The sequence below is a fragment of the Sesamum indicum genome, linkage group LG11 (assembly GCF_000512975.1).
Source record: "Sesamum indicum cultivar Zhongzhi No. 13 linkage group LG11, S_indicum_v1.0, whole genome shotgun sequence".
Classification (NCBI taxonomy): Eukaryota; Viridiplantae; Streptophyta; class Magnoliopsida; order Lamiales; family Pedaliaceae; genus Sesamum; species Sesamum indicum.
In genome coordinates this window covers 7,000,569-7,025,644 of record NC_026155.1, presented here as the reverse complement: position 1 = coordinate 7,025,644, position 25,076 = coordinate 7,000,569, and the positions used below count along the sequence as shown (strand labels likewise).

The window sequence follows — 25,076 nt, the reverse complement described above, 5'->3', positions numbered from 1 at the left end:
GGTGTCTATCTTTACCTGATAGGCTACAATTAGCATGTTCCTTGCTCTGGGATGAGGTGTATCTTGTCAGTGACGATGAACATATGATGGGTGATAACTCAAGCAGTCGTCGTTCTCGAGAGGATTATGAGGATACAACATTCTTCGAGTCACAACTGATGCTGAAACCTGGCGGATACTTTCTTACTCCTGCTGCATAAAGCTTTACATCACCATCTAGTAGCAAGCGCCCAACAAGGTATGGGATGAGCGAATTGCAAGACAAGAAGTGTGAGACAATGGACAAGTTGAGTGAGTCATTGCAGAGAATATTGACAGAACCAACCCAAAAGCTACAGAGTTTATCGAGCGTTGCATAGATGAATTGATAAAGTTTAAGGATCTGCATGACGTCATCTTCACCGCAACATTAGAGTGTTTTCATAGTCATAGCACTCAAATGATCTTCCTCCATCTAGATGATGACAATAAATTGCGCTGGTGGTACTCATTGGGAAAGTAATTCATGCTTGTCATAGTGTAGGGGCCATGGGTTAAAATAGCTATTTGTTGTTTTTAATTGGAGTGTTGTCGGAATCACCATGGGGCTGAACATTCGTACTTTGTTAGTTTAAATTGATTGCCTATCTATTATGATTGTTGATGTTTATTGTCTCAACTTAAGATCCCACATTGTGTCTCTTTTTTTCATTTTCTCGTGAAGAACCATGGCGAGTGCGAGTGCGAGTGCGAGTGAGAGAGCTGCTTAGGACACAAATTCCTCCAGTGGCAGCGCGGGGACACCCGGGACTCCAAGCAGCAATGAATCTGCTGTCCTCGAAGAGTTTTACGCTTTTAGAGATTTGATATGTTCGGAGTTCTTTAGATAGAATGTGCCCGTAACACTAGTGCGCTACAAGGCGAAGGATGGGTAGCCGAGATAATGAATACCCCACACACTGACATGTTTTATGACAATATTCGCATGATAAAACCATGCTTCTACGCATTAGTTGATGCATTAACTTCTAGGTGATTGCTGCCTCATGGTCAGACCTTGAAAGTTAGCTTCATTGAGGAGGTTGCACTCTTCATGCAGACGGTTGGCATGCATAAATGACAACGTGACAATATGGAGCGATTCCAACACTCACTTGAGACTATTCATTGTAGATTCCATTGCGTGCTTTCCGCATTATGCGCTATGGCACCGAACTAATCACTCACCCCAATTTTACAGACACTCATTCGAGTGTAGCTAGCAATTCAGATTTCTATCCCTACTTTAAAGTACAAGTTGTATCATCATGGTTCTACTAGAGTCCGCCTTGCATTGTCAACTAATTACTTGACAATTCATAGGCATATAACTATTCTCCATTAACACTTTAACACAATTTTCAATGAATCATAGGATTGTGTTGGAGCGATGGACTTGACTTTGGTGCCAGTATGGATCCCATAGATAGATCAAAATTAATATCGAACTGCTAGACGACTAGCACAGAACGTTCTGGCTATCTATGACTTCGATATGAATTTTACGTACATGTATACTCGGTGGGAAGGGAGTGCTGCTAACGCACATGTCTTGAACTATGCTATATCACAGGACCCAATGTTCTCTTTTTCTCCAAATGGTGAGTAATCTAGTTAACACCATTCCAGGGTGACATGCAATTCTTGTATATTAATTCTGATGTTGATTCACGAAGTACTGCAGGCAAGTATTATCTAGTGGATGCTGGGTTTACAAATTACCAATTTTTTCTTGCGCCTTACCGAGGTACTCGATACCACTTAGCCGAGTATAGGGGTCATGGTCATCGATACCAACAGGACCTATTTAACTATGCCCATTCTCATTTGGGAAATGTACTTGAGAGTTGCTTTGGAATACTGAAGAAACGGTTTCCAATATTGCAGTGTGGGATGCCGAGCTACCTTCTTCAACACCAAGTGGACTTAGTTTTCTCTTGTTGTACACTCACAACTTCATCCGTGGGTTCAGTCATGATGACACATTTTTAACAAACTAGAAGATGAAATTCCTCCCAATATGAATACTTTTTACCATAGAGGACATCCTATCGTGACTGAATTAAAAGCACAATGCAATTTACACGACAACATAGCAATGCAGATGTGGGCATCTTATAATCCAACCTAGGCATTGGTAAACGTACAATTCACACGGCCGCGTGTAATGTTAATGTGCAACTTGCACTTTTGATTAGCGTGTAACAAATACTAAAGAGGATTGTGAGTTAAAATTGGTTAGGGGCGTTACAAAAAGCCTAGTATACTACCTTTAAATGTGTTTGACATATAATTAGATGTTCGTATAATTTTATTATAATTTCAGACCGGTGTATACATGTTTGATATTTTTTACTCTTAAATTAGTTGTTGCAAATTTGAACATATACCAAACCAACAACGTTCCTTACCTAATGATTCTAGCTCACATTCTTCTACACACTAGTATGAGCATCTATTTTCCAGGCATGGCATATCGCAGATACTTGAAGCGGATTGGGTTTCCACAGGAGGAGCATTTGACATTAAGTGTTGAGCAACGTTTAATGTAGATGATCGTTGACGACAACACTCGGGTCCCTATGAGAGATGATCATCGTGCGGAAGCACACATGGCTCAGTGGGTTCTTGGATTACGACATCATATTGGGTATCATTCAGGTCCTTCAGAAATTCTACGAATTGAAGGAGTGATTTTGTTAGTTCCACGAAATCACTCAGATACCAGGAATTTATTATGATGTTGAAACATTTTATATGGATTTTCCTGACGAGCTATGACCACATACGACACGGGTATGTCATGTTATCACTTTAATTCAAGAATTGCAACCTAACAACTGCCATTTCCGAATTAGTAATTATTTTTCAATGATCGGTTGGCAATATGGATCTGTTGCAGCTCTGCTCATTGGCCAGACGGTACTACCAGTACCTAGAGCTTCATTGCCCCAGCATGTTCGATATATGGGACCCAATTAGATTGTCGCTTGGTTCAACAGAGGTATACAGTGATGCACGACATAGCCAGAGTAGTAACGCTTTGTGTAGTTCTGTGAAAAGCGACGAAGAAGCCCCCATTATCATCTCAAGACACACTACACCAACCACCCAAACGCATACCTATATTGCTAGTTGGGATGTAGTGGAACAGGTAGCTCGTAGGGAATGGTGGCTCATGATTGGTGCGCATTATTTCATTAGCACCACGTCGAAGTCTGGACATGGGTTCGGAAGTTTGAGGGATTGGATCATGGACAGATTACATTCGTCACTTTGGCGTGCAGTCCGACTGTGGAGGCCATTCACATAATGAGGGAGACAGTGTAGCACTCTCTGGACAACTAAATGGAATTCCACCACGGCGACGTGACGATCCTTAGGTAGCAGTGGTGTTGTTGTAGAATATGCGAGCCATTCACTTGTTGTCATATGTTAATTACAAAGTTAATAGGAACATGATTTTGTGCCTCTTCAATGACTGATGTGTCCTGATTGTCGTAGTTTAATTGGACACAACTCCATATTAATGCAAAATATAATTTTCGAACCATCGCAATATGCAGTTATAAATTATAATTAGTTAATATTGCATTCTGTGGATCTTCAAAATTATTAAAAATGAAGGATGCATTGGAGGGGTTGATTTACATGTTAAATATATAATATTTTCTCCTGTGAGGTTTGAATTTAATTTTTAAATACGAATATATTTCATTTTAACCACTTAATGTTTTGTACGTAATATCATTGGAATAATTAAAAAATTGAAAAAATACAAAATAATATATCAATTCTACGCAGTTAATTCAAATAATATATTTAAATTGATCACCTTGAATAGAACGACTAACAAAAATATACAAAAGAGATATGATTTTACAATGAACGGTACTTTTTGTCTCCCACTAAACAACATCAAACATACTATACTTATTTTATATTATCTCCAAAAATAAATTCAACCATACACACTATCTCTAATATATACTTATTTATCGTTATTTTTCTCTATCTATTTTCATATAACGTACCAAAATAATTAAAAAATGAGTCCAAAGATAATGCCTAGGACGTGGACATGTGTGTGTATATATGTGCGGGTAAATTACATTTTTGGTCCCATAAGTGGACCTGATGCCAATTTTAGTCCCATACTCAGGGCAATTCGCACATTTAGTCCCATAAGTGGATTTTTTTTCCAATTTCAGTACCAGATGGGGATTTCCGTTAGAAGTTAACGGCAACTGCTGAAATCCGTCTGCTGCTGTTAAATATGGAGGGAGAACATGGAGAATTGGAGGGAAATCAGCAACTTGGTGGGAAATTACGTTATACCCTCTTTCTTCTATTTAAGTCCTATTTCTTCATTTCTCTCTTGCATTTAGTAGAAAAAAATATCACAAAATATGACTGCTAATAGAGAAAGTTTTTGTCATCACGGAAGGCTTGCGATTTTGAAAATCTCATGGACCGACGACAACCCAAGTAGAAGATTTTTTGGGTGTACGAAAAAAAAAGAAGAGGGTGTGGTTTTTTTCGTTGGGAAGATCCGCCGATGTGTGCAAGGACAAATGTTATCATACCCGAATTGTTTCGAAAACTGAATAGAATGGAGGACAAAATTGCACAGATGCAACGAAAACAAACTGTTTTAGTTTATTTTTTTGATTGTATCTTGGCTTATGATGTTGTTTAAATATTGTTTTGGTTGAGTCTTCGTCAATTTTTTTTGGAGTATATTCTCCAATTTTTCATGTATTCGGCAATATTAGGTTGCTATTATAGGATATGTAATCTGTATTTTTTACTCTATCATTATGTTGTTTTGTAATCGGCAATATATGATTTTGTACGTAATATTATGTTATGGTTAATATTTCATCTTCAACCAAAAATCTACGCAATCAAGTGAAAAAATACTGTAAAAATGGCATGTAAAATACTGTAAAAATACAGCAATCAACCAAAGATAGAAAGAAAAATATAGAACACAGAAATGCAAGAAATGCCCTGTTTTTGTCATTAACTTGTCAACTTGTCATTAACCCCATACAAAATGCCACAAAAAAATTTGAACTTGCCACCAAAATGTCATAATACTCCACCACATAACAAAATAAAAAACAATACAACGTATCATTGTTTTGCTCCAACACATAACCAAAGCCACAATATAAAGCAAGTAGTAAATCAAGTGAGGGACATATATACACATATAAATATACACAACCATAATTTACTGTACAAATTTTGTATAAGTTAATGAAAAGGAAATCAGAGTTACAAATTCTGTATAAGTTAATGAAAAGGAAAATTAGAGTTGTATCACAAATCTCCATTATTTACATATCTTAAATATCTTAAAGGTAGTTGTATGAATATAGCAACATGCATTGAGCTATTATTCAAGTGTCCAGGCCCAACTACAATACAAAGACTCATGATGATAGTGATACTAGTCAGACCACCTACTATTTTAATGAACTGCAAATTCACAAGCCAAGTTGAGTTGCCACCTATTCTCCATTAATTATTTTTTCAATGGAGCATTTAACAAGAATACATTCTTATTAATGCCTATAAAACAAGATGTCTTGAAGCGAAAGAATTTCACCAAATATTCTTCTCTGTTCATGATTGAGATCAACGCAAAACTCTCTCTCTTAGTCTTTAAATACTCCATTCCTTAGCATTAACAAAAATGCAAAACCAGTGTTCTTTATATTGTCCAATTACAAAAAGGAGTCTTCCATAAAAATAACAGCTAGGTATCAACTGTGATAGCAGATAAAGTTACAAAATTACACTACACTATGTGAGGGACATATATACACATATATCAAGTGATGGACCACCATGTGAAAGCAACAATAAAACGTCAATTTTTTAATCAAACCACAACATAAGAAGCCAAAATCAAGCACATGGTCAAAGATTCTTTTCAGCAAAATAGAGAGAAAGGTACATCTCGAACCACCAGTCAGAATAAATAAATAGAGAGAAAGGTACATCTCGCACTATCTATTATTTAAGGCGGAAAAACAACAGCTTCAGTTCAAATGTGCTACATACCGTAATCCGGAGGCGGGTTTCCATTTTCCTTAGGGTCGCGTAGATCCATTTCAGTTACCCACGACCGACACCTTGCCTTCAATAATGGCCGACACTTCGCAGAATTTCAAAGCAGGGAACAGGCGCAACAACACAGAGCAGCGCGAAGAAGCAGGTGAACGAAGCAGCGGCTGCAGGTGAACGGAAAAGCGCAACAAAGAAGGGGAAGAAATTAGGGCTTTTCACTGCGGTCAATTTTGAGCGTTTTTACTTCTCAATTACCGTAGGTTGAAGGTAAGTTTCTCACGTGCAAATCACGTGAGTAACAACATAACGGAATTAGCAGCTGGCGTTAAGCTTTAATGGATGGTATTGAAATTGGAAAAAAAATCCACTTATGGGACCAAATGTAGGAATTGCCCCGAATATGAAACTAAAATTAAAATCGAGTCAACTTATGGCACAAAAAATGTAATTTACCCCATATATATGTGGAACACGGTTACTGCCATCTCCGAAATACTAACAATCATCTCATAAAGACACAATGACGTAGGGATCGAAGCGTTTTTCCCCACTGCGCGCTGCTGCTCTTCCCTCACGGGAAAAGCTTCTGCCCAAAATGGAGCTTCCTTCCCAAATATTTCCTACACAATACTGTTTTAATCATACTGGAGATGGGATAGTTCGCATCCCTTTTCCTCCGAAATTTTTTCCGCAAATCAATTTCGTCTGATTCTTTCATGTACTTGTTCTTGTGAAAAAGCGTGGTGATATTCATATATTGTTGCTTATTATACAAATTTAATCGAATTGCCCTGTTCCCTTCTTTGTGTTTTTATGTTATTTGGGGAACCCGATTGAGCATCGAAGTTAATGATTGAAGGGCAATCGGCGGAATTGCTGTTTAGGGTTTTAGAGGACACGCTGTGATTTTTGCGGAGTGCAGTGATGGAGGGAGACGACCGCACATTTAGGGTTGATTTCTCAAGTGAAGGCGTGTTGAGGCTTCGCGAGGGTGTTAAGGAGAAGCTCAAGGAATTCATGGGTGACTACACGGACGATACTCTTGTGGTATGAAATGGAGAGTCCATGAGTAATTTAATTCACTTTTTCTGAAACAGAGTTTTATGGAGAACATGTCTCAGTTGGGATTGTCCATGCGAATTCTTTACTGCGGTTTGCATCTTTGGTAGTTATTATTATCAAGAATCCCTTAAACTGCAGTCACTATTTGTAGTTGAACCCAGTCTGGGAACTGGCATAAATGGCTTATTGATCTGTCTTTTGAATCATTTGGCTACTTTGGTATCAGAACTGCATGATAACGTGATTGACATGTTGTTCCATTTTTTTTTGTTTGGCGGCATTCATCTAGCTTATACTTGATTTGCATGCCAAATAAGTAATCATCACCCTCAACACTCAAAATCTAGTTCAAAGGTGTGGTCACTGCTCAGAGCTTGTTCAGTTGTGCAGAAATTATGGTTTCTTTGCATTGGTTGATACTCAGAGAGCTGCTGCAGCAAAGTGCTGAATCTCAATGTTTTGGATGTGATGCGAACGGAGTGGGCTGTTCATGTCAGCTGTCCGTATGAATTAGAAACATGACCAAAATTGAAATTTTCCATCTCAAAATAACGTGCCAAGTGTTGGTGGTGCAAACTTGTCCGGGCATGTGATGCATCTGGAAATTTGTTGATGCTGTTTGTAGTATTATGAACTGAGTGAAGACATTTGGGTATATCCAAGTGTTTTCATTAATGTTATTATCTGATTGCTTTCTTGAAATTATGTGTTGTATTTTACCCTAAAATACTTAAGAAAAAACTCATGAGTTTGGGAATTAGAAAGAAACATTCCTGGTCCAGAAAAGTTATATTCTCTATTCAAATGTTTCCTCTTACTTAGAGTTTTATTGTCCTTTACTCCGTGGCCTTGCAGCTGTTTTTCTTTCTTTAGTTTGTTTGTTATTCAAATGTTGGTTGGTGATTGCAATGGTCATTTGCTCAAGAGCAAGTAGGGAAATAATACATTTGCCCCTGTGCATTATTAAGGTCTTTCTTCATCTACCAAGTTTTCTTCTTCATGGTTGTTGTTTTCCACCTTAAGGATGGCTTAAGTTTATCAAGAATTTCCACTGAATATCTTGGGTAATATTTATAAGGGATTTACTCTTCTTCATAGCCTTCTGTGTGCCTATCTTTGAATGTTAGTAAAGAGTTAAAAGGACTGATCAGTTTAGGTTGGATTGGAAAGGGATATTCTAAATGCTGTTGCTAGTGATCACTGCTTCTTATTGCTACCTCAGCTAATGACATTGTTAAAAAGATTCACTGTCAGTTTCATATTATAATTTACTGTAGTTACATTTCGTCAGGAGCTCTTTTGAATTCCAATGGATTTATTCTCCAAGTCCTTATCGTAGTCAAAATTCTGGTGCTTATGACCTGATTGTTCTGTTGATTGCTTCACGTATTCTTTTGCATCCTATTTCCAATTTCTGACCTTAGGTTGTAGTGCTCTGCAACTCAATACTTTAATGATGATAACCGAATGAATAATTTATTTCATAGTATGAATTACTTATTAATAAGTAGAGCATTTTCACAAGCTCGCTTCTGATGGTGATTGCATTTTTCTCGCTCTGATGTTAATGCTTGTTGGTTGCGCCAATGTTGGTGTGTCACTGTCATTCGTTAACCCCTTTTCTCCAGTGAATTCAGGATAAATACCTTCACTATGAACTTGGGTTGGGGTTGCAAATTATTTTCCTCCTACATCCGGCCATTTCCATACTTACTTTGCCCAATTTTGATCTACTGAATTCACTTAGGTTTACTGGATTTTCCAATCATCCAGTTATATTTTTTGTACCTTGTGGTGATTGTTTTGTGTTCATGGAGATTTGAAGTTGCCTGTTCTTTTTACTAAATTTGATTACATTTTCTGTTTAGGCAGATTTGGCCTCTCTTTGTCTTTACAATTGCTGATTTTCTGTAATTTGTCTCTAGGAATATGTGATAGTCCTGCTAAAAAATGGTAGGCGTAAGGATGAAGCAAAAAGTGAGTTAATTGTCTTTTTGGGGGATGACAGCGGCTCTTTTGTAACTTGGTAATGTTACTCCCTGTTTGCAGTATCGTATTATGCACATAAGTCTTAAAATAGGTTCATGCTCTCTGACCATGATAACTGTTCTGCACAGGCTCTGGGACCATTTAGGATCTAATTTAAGTCTATACATGCAACCACAAGAGCTTCAGTCAGATGGAGTCTCAGAAAGAAAACCTACAGCAGGGGAGCAGGCTGGAAAAACTGATGCACATCAGATTGAATCTGACGCTGAGAAAGCAGATTCTAATAAAACATCTGGACACCATCAAAATCGGGACCACAAAGGATCAGTGAGGGATGGGGATGAAAATGAAGGCCCCCTTCCTAACAACCCTGTGTCTGACAATGTAAATTCCCAGGATGAACCTCATAAGAAAGTTGGTCAAACTAAACCATCTCTTTCGCCTCGGTCAACAATTCAGAAGAAAAGAATGCGAACTGAGGAGAAACACCTGAGGAAGGTGATATTTTATCTGCTCCCAGTTCATTTGTAGCAAGAACCTTTTCAATTTAGTAATTTACTGTCATTCTGATATGGGTAATAGGATTTCAAATAGCAAATTACTTGATGTCTTAGACTTTGGTTTCTTGAGTATTGAAACTACAGGTTTCACCACTTTCCTTGTAATTTTTCTTAACTTCAGTTTCTAAGTTTGCTCAGTAGCTCAGTGACTTAGACATATTTGGTAACCTGCCTAGTTCGCAAATTTTATCCTTCTTTAACTAACCTTTTATGATGCTGTGTTCAATGCTGTCACACCTATACTGCCAAGCTATTAACCCATGTTATTTTATGAATTATTCATCTGCCAAATACATAGAACTCTGTTCATGTTTGGCGTTTAATGTTTGCCCCATCTTGATGCCCACTCAATGATCTTTTCTTCTAGAAAGGAAAGAAAATAGATTTTGAATGTAGACATTCCAAATTTATTTTATCTTGGCCGTATCTTTCTTCTTGATTTTTCTCTTGCAAACCACATCATTGCTCTCCTATGAATTCGACAATGCTATTCAAGTATATGCAATGTAAGAATCTCACGAGTTGTCAATGCAATTGAAATCTAGGTTTTAGAAATTTCACATAATACAATAAGTGAAGATCAGGAATAAGGAAGAAGGAAGTTGATACATACTTTAAAATCAGTCAATGTGAAAATGAGAATCCATGCAAAGCTCATAGGATTTGATTGATTTTGGGATGAGAGTGACAGTTTAATTGTGTAAGCCTTCACATGAAAGACTGCAATTTGTGGAAGAAATTGTACTAGAAACTTAAAGTAAGCCGCAGTTTGAAAAATGTTGTTGCGTGCATGTTGTTGTTTAAGGGACTCCTAAATACAGTATGGCCTTTCAGATATCGCTGTATAATGCAAGCACGCCAGGATACAAATGAATGCAATGTATGGATAATTCTTGTAGCAATTTTATGTTAGGCTAAAAAAAAAGCATTAACATATGAATGTTGCTTTCTGCTAAAAAAACTGTATATGCGCATTAGGGGAGGCAATTGATTTTGTGTGCCACTGAAAGCAAGAAAGAAACATGCAACCTAAATAGATTAAGATTATTTGAAGTTCACAAACTTATGATAATTGAAAAGGTTCCAAAGAACCTAAGGCTAGAAGGGGTGAATATTGGTATGCAATGAGTGACTAATGGGAGTATAGATTTTTTTCTCTTTCTCATAAACTACCGGAAATGTAGTGACTTTCTTCATAGTTTTAACTTCTCTCAAAAGTTTGTTGTGCTGATGTTTACTACATGGTGGGTACTTAAGAGATATGAAGAATATGCATACAATGGGAAAGATTGACGCAGCTAACTGATGGTAGTTCCATATGGCTATGTTTGTATTAGGAAGTCAAATTATCTGTATGATCTATTTTACTAAGTCTACCATGGCTGTTTGCAAGACTCTGATGAGGAAATTAAAATGGAAAAATAGCTCAGCTCACCAATCCTTCTCCATTTTGTGATTATATAATACCATGGAAGGGGACCTTTTAGAATAAAACTTGGATTTTCTATTATGTGCCTGGTTCATGTTATATTATGATGGACCCTTGCCTATTTGGAGTGCCTAAGATTATATTAAAATGATAGTTGATTGTGGAAATTAATAATATGTTTTGATGTGATTTTTGAACACGAATGTATAATGTGTTATGTGAACAAGTGCTTCCTTGAAGCATTGACTTATTCTTTAATAGGTTTTTGAAGTTTGCTAAAATTATGTACCTGTTGCTTTACTGGAGAGCCCTGTTTCAAATTTTATGAACCATGTGTCAATAATAGTGATGACATTTAAAATGCTAAATTTGATATGAATCTGCATTTTTGTGGTGTGACACTAAAAATCCCTGGTATAAGCAAGATATGTGCAAGTGATCCAAATAGAACGTTAAACAATGAACAACTTTTAGATAGTAATTAGAGCCTGTGTTTCCGAAGCCTGTTCCATTCAATTGCTTTTTGGTTTTGCATCTCAAGACCTTCATAATGATGCTCTGTTTTCATAACCAATATAAACCTGAGACATTATGTTAATTCAATGTTTTCCTACACTTCATCTTGGGTTCATTACCCTTGGCCTTTTTAATCTTTGTGGTTTCTGGGAACCGATCTACTGAGATGAGTGACAGGGTGTATTTCACTATTTAGTCTTACCCCTTTCTAAGTCTTCGGGCAACTGTACTAAATCAAGTGTAACCCTGCCCTGCCAACTGACAAGTGGGCTTGCTTTTCTGATTCAGTTTGAGCAGCTGTTTCTAAAATAGTATGGTAGTGATAGCTCTGTGGCAGTGGGCCTGATATTTGATGCTAAGTTTTGCAAGAAACTGTTTGGCCGAGTTTTGAGAAGTCAAGTGCTTTGGGTGCACATGTAGAAAACTCTCGGCAGGAGTGAGATAAGTTCTCGTTCGAATAAACAGAATTTGGTTTTAAGCCTGATGGCTTTCTTTTCTGCTGGTAATTATTTGTTTTGTTCAGAATCATAGTTGATATTATACTCGAAGAAAAACATAATCATTATTCATGTTGTCATTGAGGAATGGTCATATCTTTGTTTTTGTTGGTTGATAAGACCTGAAGTTCATATATTGCTTTCTTTCTCTTTTGTTTGTTCTTTAAATTTGTCAGAGGGAATTTTCTGAGTCAACCATTAGTGCACCAAGAAGGCTACTGCAATTTGCTGTACGGGATGCTGTTGCTACTTCTAGACCATCCAATTCAACAGCAGAGCCTTCACTCAAACGCTTGCGATCTGTGGTTTCTGCATCAACAGGGGATTCATCCCTGGAAGAGCGACCCCAGAGAATTCAACATACTTCCATGTCTGCTGCTATTAAAGCTATCACAGAAGCTGTCAAGGATGTGAGCAAAGCTAGACCTTCACGCAATGTGTTTGATAGGCTTGGTCGTGCTACTGATGTTGCACACACTACCACTTCCCAAGAATATGGAACTGTTGCTGAGGATGTGGGTGGTGGAGTTCTTGATGGCGCAATGGAGAACTTTCACTCGGCTTATCATCCACGAAATTATAGCAGTATGGTGCAAGAAAAGCATATGCTATCTTTTCATGACTTTACCATGGATTTTAACTTGGGATATGCTGGAGAAGCTTATGGTGATGTTGATGCAAGGGTACAAGAAGCTAAAGATGTATCTCAGTCAGGCACATCTGGTGGGAAATGGGTAGAGAACTCCCTAATTTTCCAGTATGGTGCTGGTGGTGATGCTAATGAAAGACTGCACGGACAACGTAAATATTTGGGTCAACCTGCAACTGTGCCTAATGCATCACTTAGAATTGCTTCGTCTATAGGCATGAATACCGGGAAACATCCTCAATATCAGGAGGTAAGTGCGGAATATGATATGGAATATCGCAAAATTGTGCAAGGTAGTGTTGGTGTGGCTGGTAATTCTGAAGTGTGGTTGATGAAGGAGAACAACAATCCTGCAGTAGCTTTTAATGAAAACGTAAGACATCCAAGTGAGATGGTGCATGTTTATCTTTCCATGTCCCTTGTTTATCTGTAGTGATTTGTTCTATTTTTTATGATTCCTTTATCACCCATTTCTTCCACTTGCATTGTCATAGGCGAAACCTGATAAAGTTCCTCGACAATACCAAAAGACAGAGAAACCAACCGGTAAGCTTTATGTTCTTTCCTATCTGTGCTTACTTGTTACTGAATAGATGCATGCAGGCATTATGTGTTATGTCTACCTCATTTATGTTGTTATTGATTTCGGGCAAATCTAATTCCATCCCATGGATGTCCCCCAATTCTCCATTCGATATTTAACCAACTTGAAATTGTTTGTGTTTCTGGCTAGTAATGTTGATCCTTTATCTAAACACTTGGTGTGTGCAGGTTCACGTAATACTGGTCTACCAAGAGAAGATGCTGATTCCAGGACTATCTTTGTTAGCAATGTAATTTCCTGTGTATTGAACTTAAACCTTCTATTGATGGATGGAGACTTTGTCTTTTTTATTGCTTTCTCCTTTCTTCTTGACTGACTCTATTCAATGTATTAGGTTCATTTTGCTGCCACCAAGGATAGCCTTTCACTGCATTTTAACAAGTTTGGAGAAGTCCTGAAAGTTATTGTTTTAAGTGATTCAACTACTGGGCAACCAAAAGGGTACGGGGTTTTAGATGCTTGCTTCTCCTTCACCAAGCTATTTTAAATGTTGTTCTGAAATGCATTGCTTACTCAGGTCAGCCTATATAGAATTCATGAGAAAAGATGCAGCTGAACTTGCTTTATCTTTGGATGGCACCTCCTTTATGTCCCGCATTCTCAAGGTATATGATTAAGGATAAACAACGTACTGTGTGTATTGACTGTATGTGCCACTGAGATTTGTGTTTGCTTCTCTGGTTTTGGCGTTATTATTGCACACAGGTTCTTTTGGTTGTTTTATGAGCCTAGACAGATTTGGTTTCTTTTCCTCTCTCTCTCTCTCACCTTTTTGTGTATGTGTGCGTTGGGAGCATGGGAGCAGGGGGGCATGTCAGTGGGTCATATTTTTCATTTTCCTTTATACGTGAAACCCCCACCCCACACATTCATTGGATGTTACGCACTGATTGCTTCATTTCTTGTAACTAGTCCTGTAGACTGAAGTGAATGAACTGTTGCCTTAATTTGTAGATAGTCTAACCTCCAATAGATGAGTTTCTTGTTGCTAAATTTCCGAGAGAAGTTATCTGTCCTCTTCAAAGATTTAGATAGAAATATGGTATCGTTTGCGAGTTCTAATGATCCAAAAGCGGTCAGCCTGCAGCAGAGTTTCCTGTTGGCTGAGGCACTTCAGATAAGAAAAAGAAGCTTTAAAAAAATGACGCTTTCTGAATTCACTTAGAAAAGACACGGAATTATTTTGCCTAAAGGAAATCCAGAATAGTGGAAATCTTTCTAAGTTTCAGCAGAAATTCATTGATTAGAAGATGTCCGAATAGAGCAGAATCTGCTTTATACTGTTGAATTGTTGATGTATTGTCTTTAGTCTACATAAGTTGATTGTTTAAGTTTCTAACTTTGAACTGGTTAAAACATGATCTCCTCAATCCATTAGGTGCTCTTTTGACATTTCTTGTTTCTTGATTTAGTATGAACTGAGACCTCATAAAGGGTAGCTTATGTGCAGATTGTAAGAAAAAGCTCTGCTCAACCTGAAGCTGCGTCTGTCGTGACATGGCCTCGTATCGCTCGAGCATCTCCTTTTGATGTTCCGAGATTTGGCAGAGTTCCTTTTGCTAGAGGTATACCCAGTTTATACAGGGCTCGCATGCCCATCAAGCCTGGTGGGAGGAGTTTCCAGTGGAAGCGGGAGTGTGGCTCCACTGTGACTGAGGCCTCAGGTCAGACTTTCAACACTACTGCTACTCCACCAACTATTCGTAGTCTCACATATGTTCGAACAGAACCCAAGACAAATGGAAGTTCTGGCACTGCTTAGTCAAATTATTTTTTTCCATCTGAAGCCCAAGTACCATGCAGGGAATTCTAATTTCCAGGGTGCTAACCACTCTGGTGAGCTATACCGCAATTATTGTCTGATATCGTTTTTGCTTGGTTGGATATATAGGCCGAGTCTGGAGGTGCACAAGTTGAGGGAAAATTTCCTTATTTTGCTTCATTTAGTAGAGAGCTAAGATTGGGGGTCCAGGGCATTAAGGGAACGTGCCGTAGTTAGTCACTTTTGTGCAGCATACAAAGAAAATTATTGCTAGTTATTGCTATTTGTCAATAGAGATTGGATGGGCTATACACGTTATCCCCTTGGGCATTGTTTTTGCTTTGTTTCATGAATATGAAAGTTTGGAAAGGGAAAATGAAAGGGTAAGACATAATACTGCCTTTATATTGTTGTGTAATCACATTTCAGCCATACATTTGAGAGATTCTGGTCTCAAGTGCTTGAGAGATCATGAATTTGGTAATGTTTGTTTTGAATATCTGGTATCCGTGGAATGGTTTCTGTGTTGCACTTCAATTAGTAACATTTTCCAATGTTGTACTTGTTATTTTGAATTTTTGTTCTTCCATCTTTCCTGTCATAGGTTGAGCAAAAACAACAAATTGTTGACATTTTCAACTTAAAAATAATTGGTTTAGGAATCTATGAAATTTGTTTAGAGCAAATCTTGTGGTTTTTGTGACTAATATCCCAACAAAACAAGTGACTGCGTCAATCATTTGTGCGTGATTTGATTCCAAGAAAAACTGAAGTAGCCATGTCATCTTTCCTACAATTACACTACAATCCCTGTCTTGGTTCAAGGGATGCATGTATTTTTCAATCAAAATCCAATCAAACAGAAGCCAAGCCATGCATGTAATTTTTCAAATCCATCACCAATAAAATTAGAACAAAAATACATCTCTCTTAGTTTAGGTTTTACTAAACACGAATTGAAATCATTTAGACAGGGCGATGAATATCAAACCAACTGATGCCCCAGCGATGCACAAATACGAAACCCCACGAACGCGCACGAACAACGTATTCAAATTCTTGGCAACCTGAAGGGTGAGAGTCAGTATCTGCAATCTCCCTTGCTCCTCCATTTTCTTGAAGAAGTACATCGGCTTCAACGCCCGCCTCAGCATGAAAGCCAACGAGAAGGGCAGCCCAAAAGCCAGCAGACTCTGAATCGATGCCTCCGGAATAGGGGAATTCTGCGTATTGTACGACATCCAAGCTCCCAAACCGAGATGAACAAGGCCCAAACCAGCCAGAACCTTGCTTAAACTATAAACAGTCTTCATCATCGTCTCGAGGACTTCCCGGGTCTCGTTCGCTAACGCCGATAAATCTCGTTCCACAGTTGGTCCAGTGATTTCTTGGTGCTTGAACTCTTGATTCTGGCTGGGGTACTCAGCTGGATTTTGGGGGGTTTCATTGGTTGACGAGGATTGGTTTGGATCTGAGGTGGATAAATACCTAGCATTCCCGTACAATGCATATGGGTTTTTGGAATTTTGAGGGTTTAGCACGGATTTGGGGCTTGAATTTGCCAGGCGATTAACCAAAACTCGTCTATAATCAGACAACGCGTGATGGGTTATGAGATTTTTCAGCGTTTGCTCAAGAAATCTGGGCTGATGAACCTGATTATGGGATGTGGAAGTGGGTTTTTGGTTCAGAGACGGATCAGAGGCGGATAATTGTTCAGGGACGGTGAAATTGGAGAAGAATAGTGATCTTTGTTGAAGATTGAAAGGAGAGGGTTTGGATGGGAGAGATTGGTTGAGGAAATGAAAGGAAAGCTTGCGAGAAATTGTGGAAGCCATGTTGATGGAGATGGAGATGGAAAGAAGAAGAGAAGAGTGTGGCAACTCCAATTTTAGTTAGACTTTGCCTTTTCAGTCAGGTAAAATATAACACTTAAGCCCCTTTTAAGTAGGACAAATGCCTCTTCCCTACTTCCTAACTTTTCATTTTGCAAATGTCTACTACTTGTTTCAATTTTTTTGCTCAAATAATTTAAGGTTGCAATTTTGATTTTCAAACTTTTATTTTTTTTTTTGTCATTTTGTTTTCGATTTTCAAACTTTTACTTTTTTCTTTATCATTTATTTGTAAAACTGTTAAAATTAACGGAAATTTTGTTTGAAGGGAAAAGAACTCCCATCTTGGTGTCTTTTTCAAACTTTGATTTAATGCACCTATTTTTTTTTCATTTTTTTCAAGTTCTAAGAGAGAGGAAACGAAAGAATAATTTAAGCAACAAATTTTCTATATAAATTTGATAAAACATAATCAATAACATGTTTTGTGTGTAATGCAATATCTCAAATAAAGCGTGCAAGCTCTTATAGTCAATGTGCACACACATATATAAAGGATAATTTGTCAAACAAAAAATTTGAAAAGCTATATTGTTGTTCACAATTAAAAATTTGTGTCATCTCAGTCAAGTAGGTCTGTCTATATAACTTATATTCTAATATTAGAAGATTTTTTTGTTTAAATACTTTGCTATATTTTTTCCCAACTTATTTATTCGAGTGCTATTTTATTTGAGGACTCAAGAAGTTTATTAAATTCACGTTAATACCATTAATTTAAGAATGGTCACCTAGAGGACTTCCCACATCTTGTTATTAAGCTAATAAAATTGAAGTGAATAAGCTTATGAGCAGATAAAGCTTCTGAGGCTCCAAAAAACTAGTTTCCCTGTCAGTTTGATTCGTACATTTACAACAAAACTGAAATACGCAGGTTCTGAAACAAACTACAACAACAGTGGGCTACTTAAGCCCAAGCAAATTCCCTTGCACGGAGTATTAATCTAGTACCCCAGCAATATACAGAAAACCTCAGAGTGATGAGCGTGTCTCGGAGAGTAAGATCATTTCATCAAGAAAATAGCATGAATAGATTTAACAACTAATTATGCGCCTCTCCTCATTCTTTTTATTCTCTCCAGGGCACCTAGATGCCCATCATTGTTGCTTTCTGTAACAGTTGATTTACCGTTTTCCACATCTTCATCCGTCTCATCTCTTTTCCGCACCAAACCTCCAAATACTGCTGTTGGAACATCTTTCTGTGCTATCTCAACCTTTTCATCATCTTCAGAGTCACTATCTTCGGGAAGTTCAATATCCTCCTTGTTTGCCATCGTCTCCCCTCCGTTCTGCAACCCAGCACTCACAAACCCTAGTCGTCTACCAGTATCATTCGCTGTGGTTTCATTTGCAGAGGGGACTAACTGCCTTTCAAGGGCAGCCATTTCATCATCAGCCATACCCGCTTTCTTAAGAACATCCTTAGCTTCCTCAAGGGTCTGCATCTGATCCTTTTGCATTAAATACTCTGGTAGGATAAAGTGCGTCTGCAGGAGAGAGAACAAATTAGAAATGTAGCTAGAAAGAGAGAGGGATTGGCAGCGATATGCAAATTAAACATTCAAAAGATGAAGTAAAAATTTACCTGGCTATAACTAGCAGATACACTTCTTTTCACTCGGAGCATCTCTCTGAAGGTATCTTCATTTCCATGCTGCACCTCAAACTCATGCCATTTGTTCCAGAAGTCGGGATCAGTTCTCGGGTCAGCAAACTGCGAAGCGTGTTTATATAATGCGCGACTGCGGTCGATTTCACCAAGGCTCTTCTCAAGTTCAGCATACTTTAGACACATGACCTTCACATCCTTGTCTGGCAGGCCCGATTCTATAGCTTGCTCGTAAATCTCTCTAGTTTTTGGTACACCAAATATTTCAGCTGCCCGGGCAATGTAAATTTCATACATGCCCAATTTCTCATTAGCTGGGACAGCCTTGGTTGCTTGATCGTATACCCTCATTGCTCTTTTAGCCAGACCATAGTCTTCCTCTAGCTTAGCGTATTGAAGATATAGAGGTTTCACAGATTCTGCAGGGGCCTGATCAAAGTAAAAAATGATTTTTAAGTGAGCATCTTTTGTGAATGATTATACACCAAAGTTGCAATATAGCATTATGGTTTCTTCAGACAAATGACACTGGACAAACATAAGCTAGGGCTGTCCATAGATACACCAATGGCTAAGGGGAAGGAGGACACTCAGTGTGTTCCAACTTATGCACAATGATAAGCCGACAATAACAATAGTACATAACAAATTCAGAGGCTTGACGGCTCATTCTTCAAAACACTCACTGGTAATCAAACCACTACATAGTGAAGAAATTCAGAGCATGTATGACTTTTTTCTTGAACAATAGAGCAGAGTAAGACAGAACAGCAGGTGTCTTACAAGAAAATCCTAGTTCACCACAGTAGTCTTTAAATAAAACAAAGAAATAGATTATCCTTCAAAATTCCCTGCTAGCGTTAAACTTATGATGAATTGCGCATTTTCACATGAACTTTTACCTCAAACCCTAAGCACAGTATAAAACTCCCTTAAAGTTTGTTAGTACAGTTATGTAACTTGCACGTCCTTTATTAGAGTGGTCACTTCCACTTAATTCATAGCTCAAGCTTCTTTGTACCAAAGAGATTACAGGATGGGTTTGTATCAATATATCACAGAGTAACTGATGCATATGCACAGTTAAGCGTGGACATGGTTCAATACATTATAGAGATTCATAAATGAAAAAATAAAAAGAAATAAAACAACCAGGCAAGACCCCACATAGGACCTTGAACCCTTCAGATCAAATTTTGCTGGTTACAAGCATCAACAAAAAACCAAAAGCATACGTAATTCATAAAAGTAGTGAAAAGAATAAGCATACCATTTCAACTGCATGCTCAAATAACTCCCGAGCTCGTTCCAATTTTGACTTCCCATATCTCTTGACAAACTTGGAAAGATAAGTGACCCAGATATCTTTCACATGTGGGTATTTAAATATCTTGACGCCTCTCTCGTAAACTTTAAATGCATCTTCAAAATATTTGTTATCCTGGACAAATCAAAGAAATTAGATCATTTCTTAGTCAACCCAAATTTGGAGAAAGGAGGGTGAAGAAGCAAGGAAAGAATGCTGCCACCATATCTCCTACTTACTTCTAAAAGCATGGCGTAGTTTATTATAATTTGGGGAGTGGCTATTCTCAAATCCAATATTCTCTCATAAACTGCACGAGTTGACTCCAGGCTGCCCAGACTTTCCTCCAAATCAACATAAAATGTCCACAGCCTAAGGGATTTATGAAGCTTTATCTGCACTGGTTCATTGCCATCAGCAGCCACTGCAGAAAAGTGCAAATATTCTAGCTTTTAATCATATGAATAACTTGGAAAAGAAAGCTTAATACTTTCTTATATCACTTAACTCCTGCAGCATCCATGTAGTGATACTACAAGACAAACATATAAATTCTCATACAAGTAATTAGAACAGTATTATCTTTGAACACCCTGTCCCAGAATCCAAGTATGATGCATTTTGCCATGTTCATGTGCATCAGGTAAAAAAATCGCGATTCCAAATAGCATGTAAACTGCAATCTGATGCCGGAAGAGAAACGTCAGAAAAATGGCACGGACAGACTAATGACAAGAGAGAACTTAACAACCAGATTTCAAGTTTAGCGAACCAGCTTACAGTGTCGAATTGGCAAAAGCATGCTCATGCCCAATTGGCACTAGAAGAGACATTAGTTTCAAGATTCCACCAGAGGCTCTAGCCTTTCAGTTGGTATCCTAACACTATGTTATTCACAAGTGAAGATACTTGCAAGAATCTACACCATCAGAGATGGAAATCATCTTTAGGTTCATTGAGATAAGGAAATTATTAGTTCTCAGCTTTGCTGGCAGAGTAGACAACTGCTATCAGTTCATATTCACACAATATCAAGGGGCAACAACCCATACTCATAAATACAAATGGCAATCTACAGAATAAGAAAGTAGTGTTGCTAACAGAACTGTCTTTCTATACACACACATACATCTGAAATATAAGATGTTAACGCCAACTTATGTTTTTCAAGCAAGATGCAACATATTTTGCCCCATATATGCTGAGACATGATATGTTTTATGTCTACTAAATGAAAAGGTAAATCCCTAAAAGTAAATAATGCATATTAGTAATATAGAAGACCTACTTAGATCACGGTGATAATGCAAGAAAAACATTCTCGCCATTTGATTTTGCTGCAATTGAGTTAGTTTCTGCTATGACAAGGTAATTTCCTTGATTCTTAAAGAAGATACCAGGTTGGTGCAATTCACCAAAAGCTCATATGGCAGTTTTCCCAAGAAATTTGAAAAAGAAGTAAACCAAAATCCAGAACATTTATTTTGTTGTACCCTCCAACTCACTACTTCAATTAATAAACATCCTCCAACCACACAATAAAAGAAATAACAGACCAATAAGCCTTGGAGTAAACCAGAATACACAAAAAGAAGAGGAAAAGAATGAAAGAAATGGTGTGAACAGTTACCTCTCCTCTTGACCTCAACAGAGGGTTCTGCAGTAGCACGGCGCATCAGTTCCAATGCACCCTTAAAATTTTTGTGTCTGAGCTCCATCTCTGCCCATTCACACCAAACGCTGGCTAGATGATCCACAGTCTTATAATTGACCTGCACGGCCTTATCAAAAATCACCCGAGCATTGGAAACATCTCTATGGCTCTCATATAACTTAGCAAATGCTACCCACAGAGTATGTGGTTTTCCGACAGCCTTCATTGGGTCCACTGTCCTCACTGCCTCTGTGTAAGTCAAAATTTGCTTTGTGGGATTTCCCTCAAAGAGCTTAATCCTCCTATGCCATTGTTCTACATTGTGAGGATTCTGTCTCAAGAGCACACTGTTAGCCAACTCTGGCCTCCTATCCATCAGATACTCCAATCTTGCCAACCTCAAATCCACATCCTTGTCATCCTTCAACCAAAACTTGTCAATCCTCTTCCTCAACTTCTCGATATCCAACCTATCGTCCTCCTCTTCTTCCTCCTCCTCCTCCTCTCCATTCTCATTATCCTCATCGTCACTATCATCCAAAGTTTCCATTTTGATGGACAGCATACTCTCCTCAAACTGTGAATATGCATCAAATATAACACTAAAATCCCTCACAGTAATCACTGTTGTCATTCCTTCCTCAAAAATATCCCTGGCCTTCTCCAGCAAACCCCTCCTGATATAATAGTCCGCCAAAGATGTCCACAACCGCCCAACCTCATCCGTAAACTTCCTAATCCCTCCTCTAATTATTGCGTCCACATTCAATCCTGATATCTCACTCGCATGTTGTGTCAACAGATCACACAATTCCAACCACAACCTGTGCCTTGTTTTCCCCTTTATTGAGAAAAACTGATCGTCATTCAAAACCCCTGCCAGCCTCTCCGCTGCCTCCTGCCACAACTCCGAATTAATCAAAAACTCAATAAAATCCTCAATATGACCAGGGTCATATTTCAAATACCTCCTGTACACTCTCAAAGAGGTCTCGATCGGAACACCCTTCTGCGACACAAAAATCAAATAATATTCCCAAATCCTATCATGCTGAGTAACTGGGAGCGCGCATAATGCTCGATCAAAAGTGCGCCGCGTCTTGGTAATCAACTTTTGCTGTGTCAATGACTGCAGGTACATGATCCAAATACGCGGCATCTTGTGCATCGTGGCGAGAGCTCGTTCGAAGGTGTTGTTTAGGGTTTGAAACTGAGAGTGCGTAATGGGCAAGTTCCTAACAATCTCGAGGCGCTCGCGGAGATAAGCGTGCCATAGCTTGTAGCTTCCGGGCAAAGCTTTCAGGGCACGCTCGTAAATAATTGCGCGTTTCTTGAAAGGGGCTTCGCTGCGGGCGATTAAGTATCGCCACCATAGCTTAAGGCTGTTTGGGTTGCGGAGAACCTCTTCCTCGTACAGATAATCCTCTTCACTTGGGTACAGGTCTTGCGAGATTGACATTCTTGTGGATGTCGTGAGGAGGATTTCTCGAGGGTGGATGCAAAATTATATATATATATAGGGTTCCAATTTGGGAATTCTGGAGTTAGTAGGGTTTACACATGGTGGAGATATGGAGATGGCATTGTCAATCTATAAACCCTAGTACTCAGATTCAATTGAGTGAAACGAAGGAAGACTTGTTAAAGAAAAAGGGAAAAATCAATGAAGAGAATTTCATAGCAGAAGCGCTCCGGCAGAAACCCCAATTTGAGAACAAGAAGAAAACGCTACTGAAGAACCCAATAATCGCTAACCAAGCCTTCCTGTCTGACCGTAAGTACACAACACGACTTTAGATAGAGAAGAACAAGAGCCGCGAAATTGCATTCATAGTATTGGATTTATTTTTTTAGTGTTTATTGTTTTTCGTCGAGACAGAGAGAAAAATAAAAAAAAATAATTATGTGTTGGAAATAGTTGCATATATTTGAATTTATTTTAAAAATAATTTAAGATAATTTAAAATAAGTATTGTGTGTTTTATATTGTGTTTTAAGAAACACTTTTCTACATACTACAGATGTTTATATATAAATATTATATAATTAATATTGTATTTTTATGAGAGAAAAATTAAGGTTCATTGTCATATCATATCTCTTTTATATTATATTTAGGGAAAGTATTATTTTAGTCCGCTAAGTATGCCTAATTTTAATTTTAGTCCGATAACTATGTCCATTTTTGTTTAAGTTCAGTAACTTAAGAAATTACTTACTTTTAGTCCTCTAGCAGATTTTCAAACAATTTTACCCCTATGCAACTTTTGAAAGGCAGTTTTAGTCCATATGCACTCATTGGGGTAAAATTATCCGAAAAATCTGGCAAAAGACTAAAAGTAAGCAATTTCGTAAGTTACTGGACCTAAATAAAAATGGACATAGTTATCGGACTAAAATTAAAATTAGGCATACTTAACGGACTAAAATAATACTTTTCCCTTATATTTATATACTAGTATAAAACCCGTGCACGGATATATATATATTAAATTAAATAAATTTTTTTAAAATATATAATGCTATAAATGAATCTTTTACACAAAATAAAATTTTCATTTTTAATGAAAAAAATGTATTAGTTTTGAATCGATAGAGCAACTTTTTAATATATCTAACCCTATATAAAAATAAGAAAACGAAATTAGTTAAATATATTGTTTGTTTATATAATTCATCTTCCTCAAATCAACTATATAAAGTACATAATCGAAAATAATTTATAGAGCAGGAATAGAAACTTTTGTTAATGAGTTAAAAGAAAGACAACTAAAAGGGCGGAGAAAGAAAGATGTATGATTTTAAATAATTTCAAAATCTCGATATCATTTTATCAATTTGAACAAAACAAAAAAAAAAAAGGAGTAAAGATTATCTTGAATGAAAGAAAATATGTACAAATACAAATAAAATAACTAAGTTCAATTTAAATCATAAACATAGCAACATTATCATGCAAATAAATCTTAAAATATGAAAATTTAATGTGCAAACAAATGAATTAATTGAAAAAATATAAATCAATAAGTAAAATAAAAAATATTTATGATGCATTTCTCTAAAAGCCTAAATTGCATTAATAAAAAGGGTTAGAATGAGAAAAGAAAGCATATAAAAAGAAAAACTATAATAATAAAAAAGATAAACTTTGCAAAAATATGAACTATAAAATATATTAACATGTATAAGTAAGCAATAATTATTAAGTTTTAATTATAAAAAATAAAGAAATAAAGACCGTAGTGATATGCTATAATATATTACTATATATTTAGAAAACTATTTAAATTATACTTGAAATAAAAAATATCATTTATCAAATTTTCATTTTCAACTATTATTTCATGCCGCAAAAAAACTTGGTTTTTTTTATTAAAATTTCTCTTATTTTTTAATTTATTTGTATGTAGCATAACCTTTACAATTTTCTTGAAATTTGACA

At 37.2% G+C, this 25,076-nt stretch overlaps 3 protein-coding genes across 4 annotated transcripts; 1 reads left to right on the top strand and 2 right to left on the bottom strand.

Moving 5' to 3' along the window:
* On the top strand, positions 6,585-15,704 carry LOC105173472. Of its 2 annotated transcripts, XM_020697567.1 has the most exons (10): positions 6,585-7,146; positions 9,087-9,187; positions 9,279-9,648; positions 12,329-13,174; positions 13,296-13,347; positions 13,573-13,634; positions 13,740-13,846; positions 13,923-14,010; positions 14,856-15,069; positions 15,297-15,704. In XM_020697567.1, exons 1-10 carry the CDS (start codon positions 7,024-7,026, stop codon positions 15,320-15,322), a joined length of 1,989 nt encoding a protein of 662 aa, XP_020553226.1. In that variant the 5' UTR covers positions 6,585-7,023; the 3' UTR covers positions 15,323-15,704. The 2 variants fall into 2 exon arrangements, with proteins under 2 accessions (XP_020553226.1, XP_020553225.1); XM_020697566.1 differs by having other exon boundaries at positions 14,856-15,704.
* On the bottom strand, positions 16,004-17,142 carry LOC105173471. The gene has a single exon (XM_011095219.2). It carries the CDS (start codon positions 17,003-17,005, stop codon positions 16,130-16,132), a length of 876 nt encoding a protein of 291 aa, XP_011093521.1. The 5' UTR covers positions 17,006-17,142; the 3' UTR covers positions 16,004-16,129.
* LOC105173470 (pre-mRNA-splicing factor SYF1) lies at positions 17,869-23,396 on the bottom strand. Its single transcript, XM_011095218.2, has 5 exons — positions 21,611-23,396; positions 20,220-20,404; positions 19,945-20,115; positions 18,651-19,103; positions 17,869-18,552 (listed from the first exon to the last, which is right to left on the bottom strand). The coding sequence occupies exons 1-5, from the start codon at positions 23,091-23,093 to the stop codon at positions 18,109-18,111; spliced, it is 2,736 nt and encodes a 911-aa protein (XP_011093520.1). The 5' UTR covers positions 23,094-23,396; the 3' UTR covers positions 17,869-18,108.

Bases quoted from the DNA above. Each gene is read 5' to 3' on its own strand.
- LOC105173472 (XM_020697566.1), top strand. From the start codon at position 7,024: ATGGAGGGAGACGACCGCACATTTAGGGTTGATTTCTCAAGTGAAGGC. The intron at 7,147-9,086 runs GTATGAAATGGA...ATTTGTCTCTAG, and splicing joins ACACGGACGATACTCTTGTG to GAATATGTGATAGTCCTGCT. The intron at 13,847-13,922 runs GTACGGGGTTTT...TTGCTTACTCAG, and splicing joins ACTACTGGGCAACCAAAAGG to GTCAGCCTATATAGAATTCA.
- LOC105173471 (XM_011095219.2), bottom strand. From the start codon at position 17,005: ATGGCTTCCACAATTTCTCGCAAGCTTTCCTTTCATTTCCTCAACCAA.
- LOC105173470 (XM_011095218.2), bottom strand. From the start codon at position 23,093: ATGTCAATCTCGCAAGACCTGTACCCAAGTGAAGAGGATTATCTGTAC. The intron at 20,116-20,219 runs GTAAGTAGGAGA...TGATTTGTCCAG, and splicing joins ACTACGCCATGCTTTTAGAA to GATAACAAATATTTTGAAGA. The intron at 19,104-19,944 runs GTATGCTTATTC...TACTTTGATCAG, and splicing joins TTGAGCATGCAGTTGAAATG to GCCCCTGCAGAATCTGTGAA.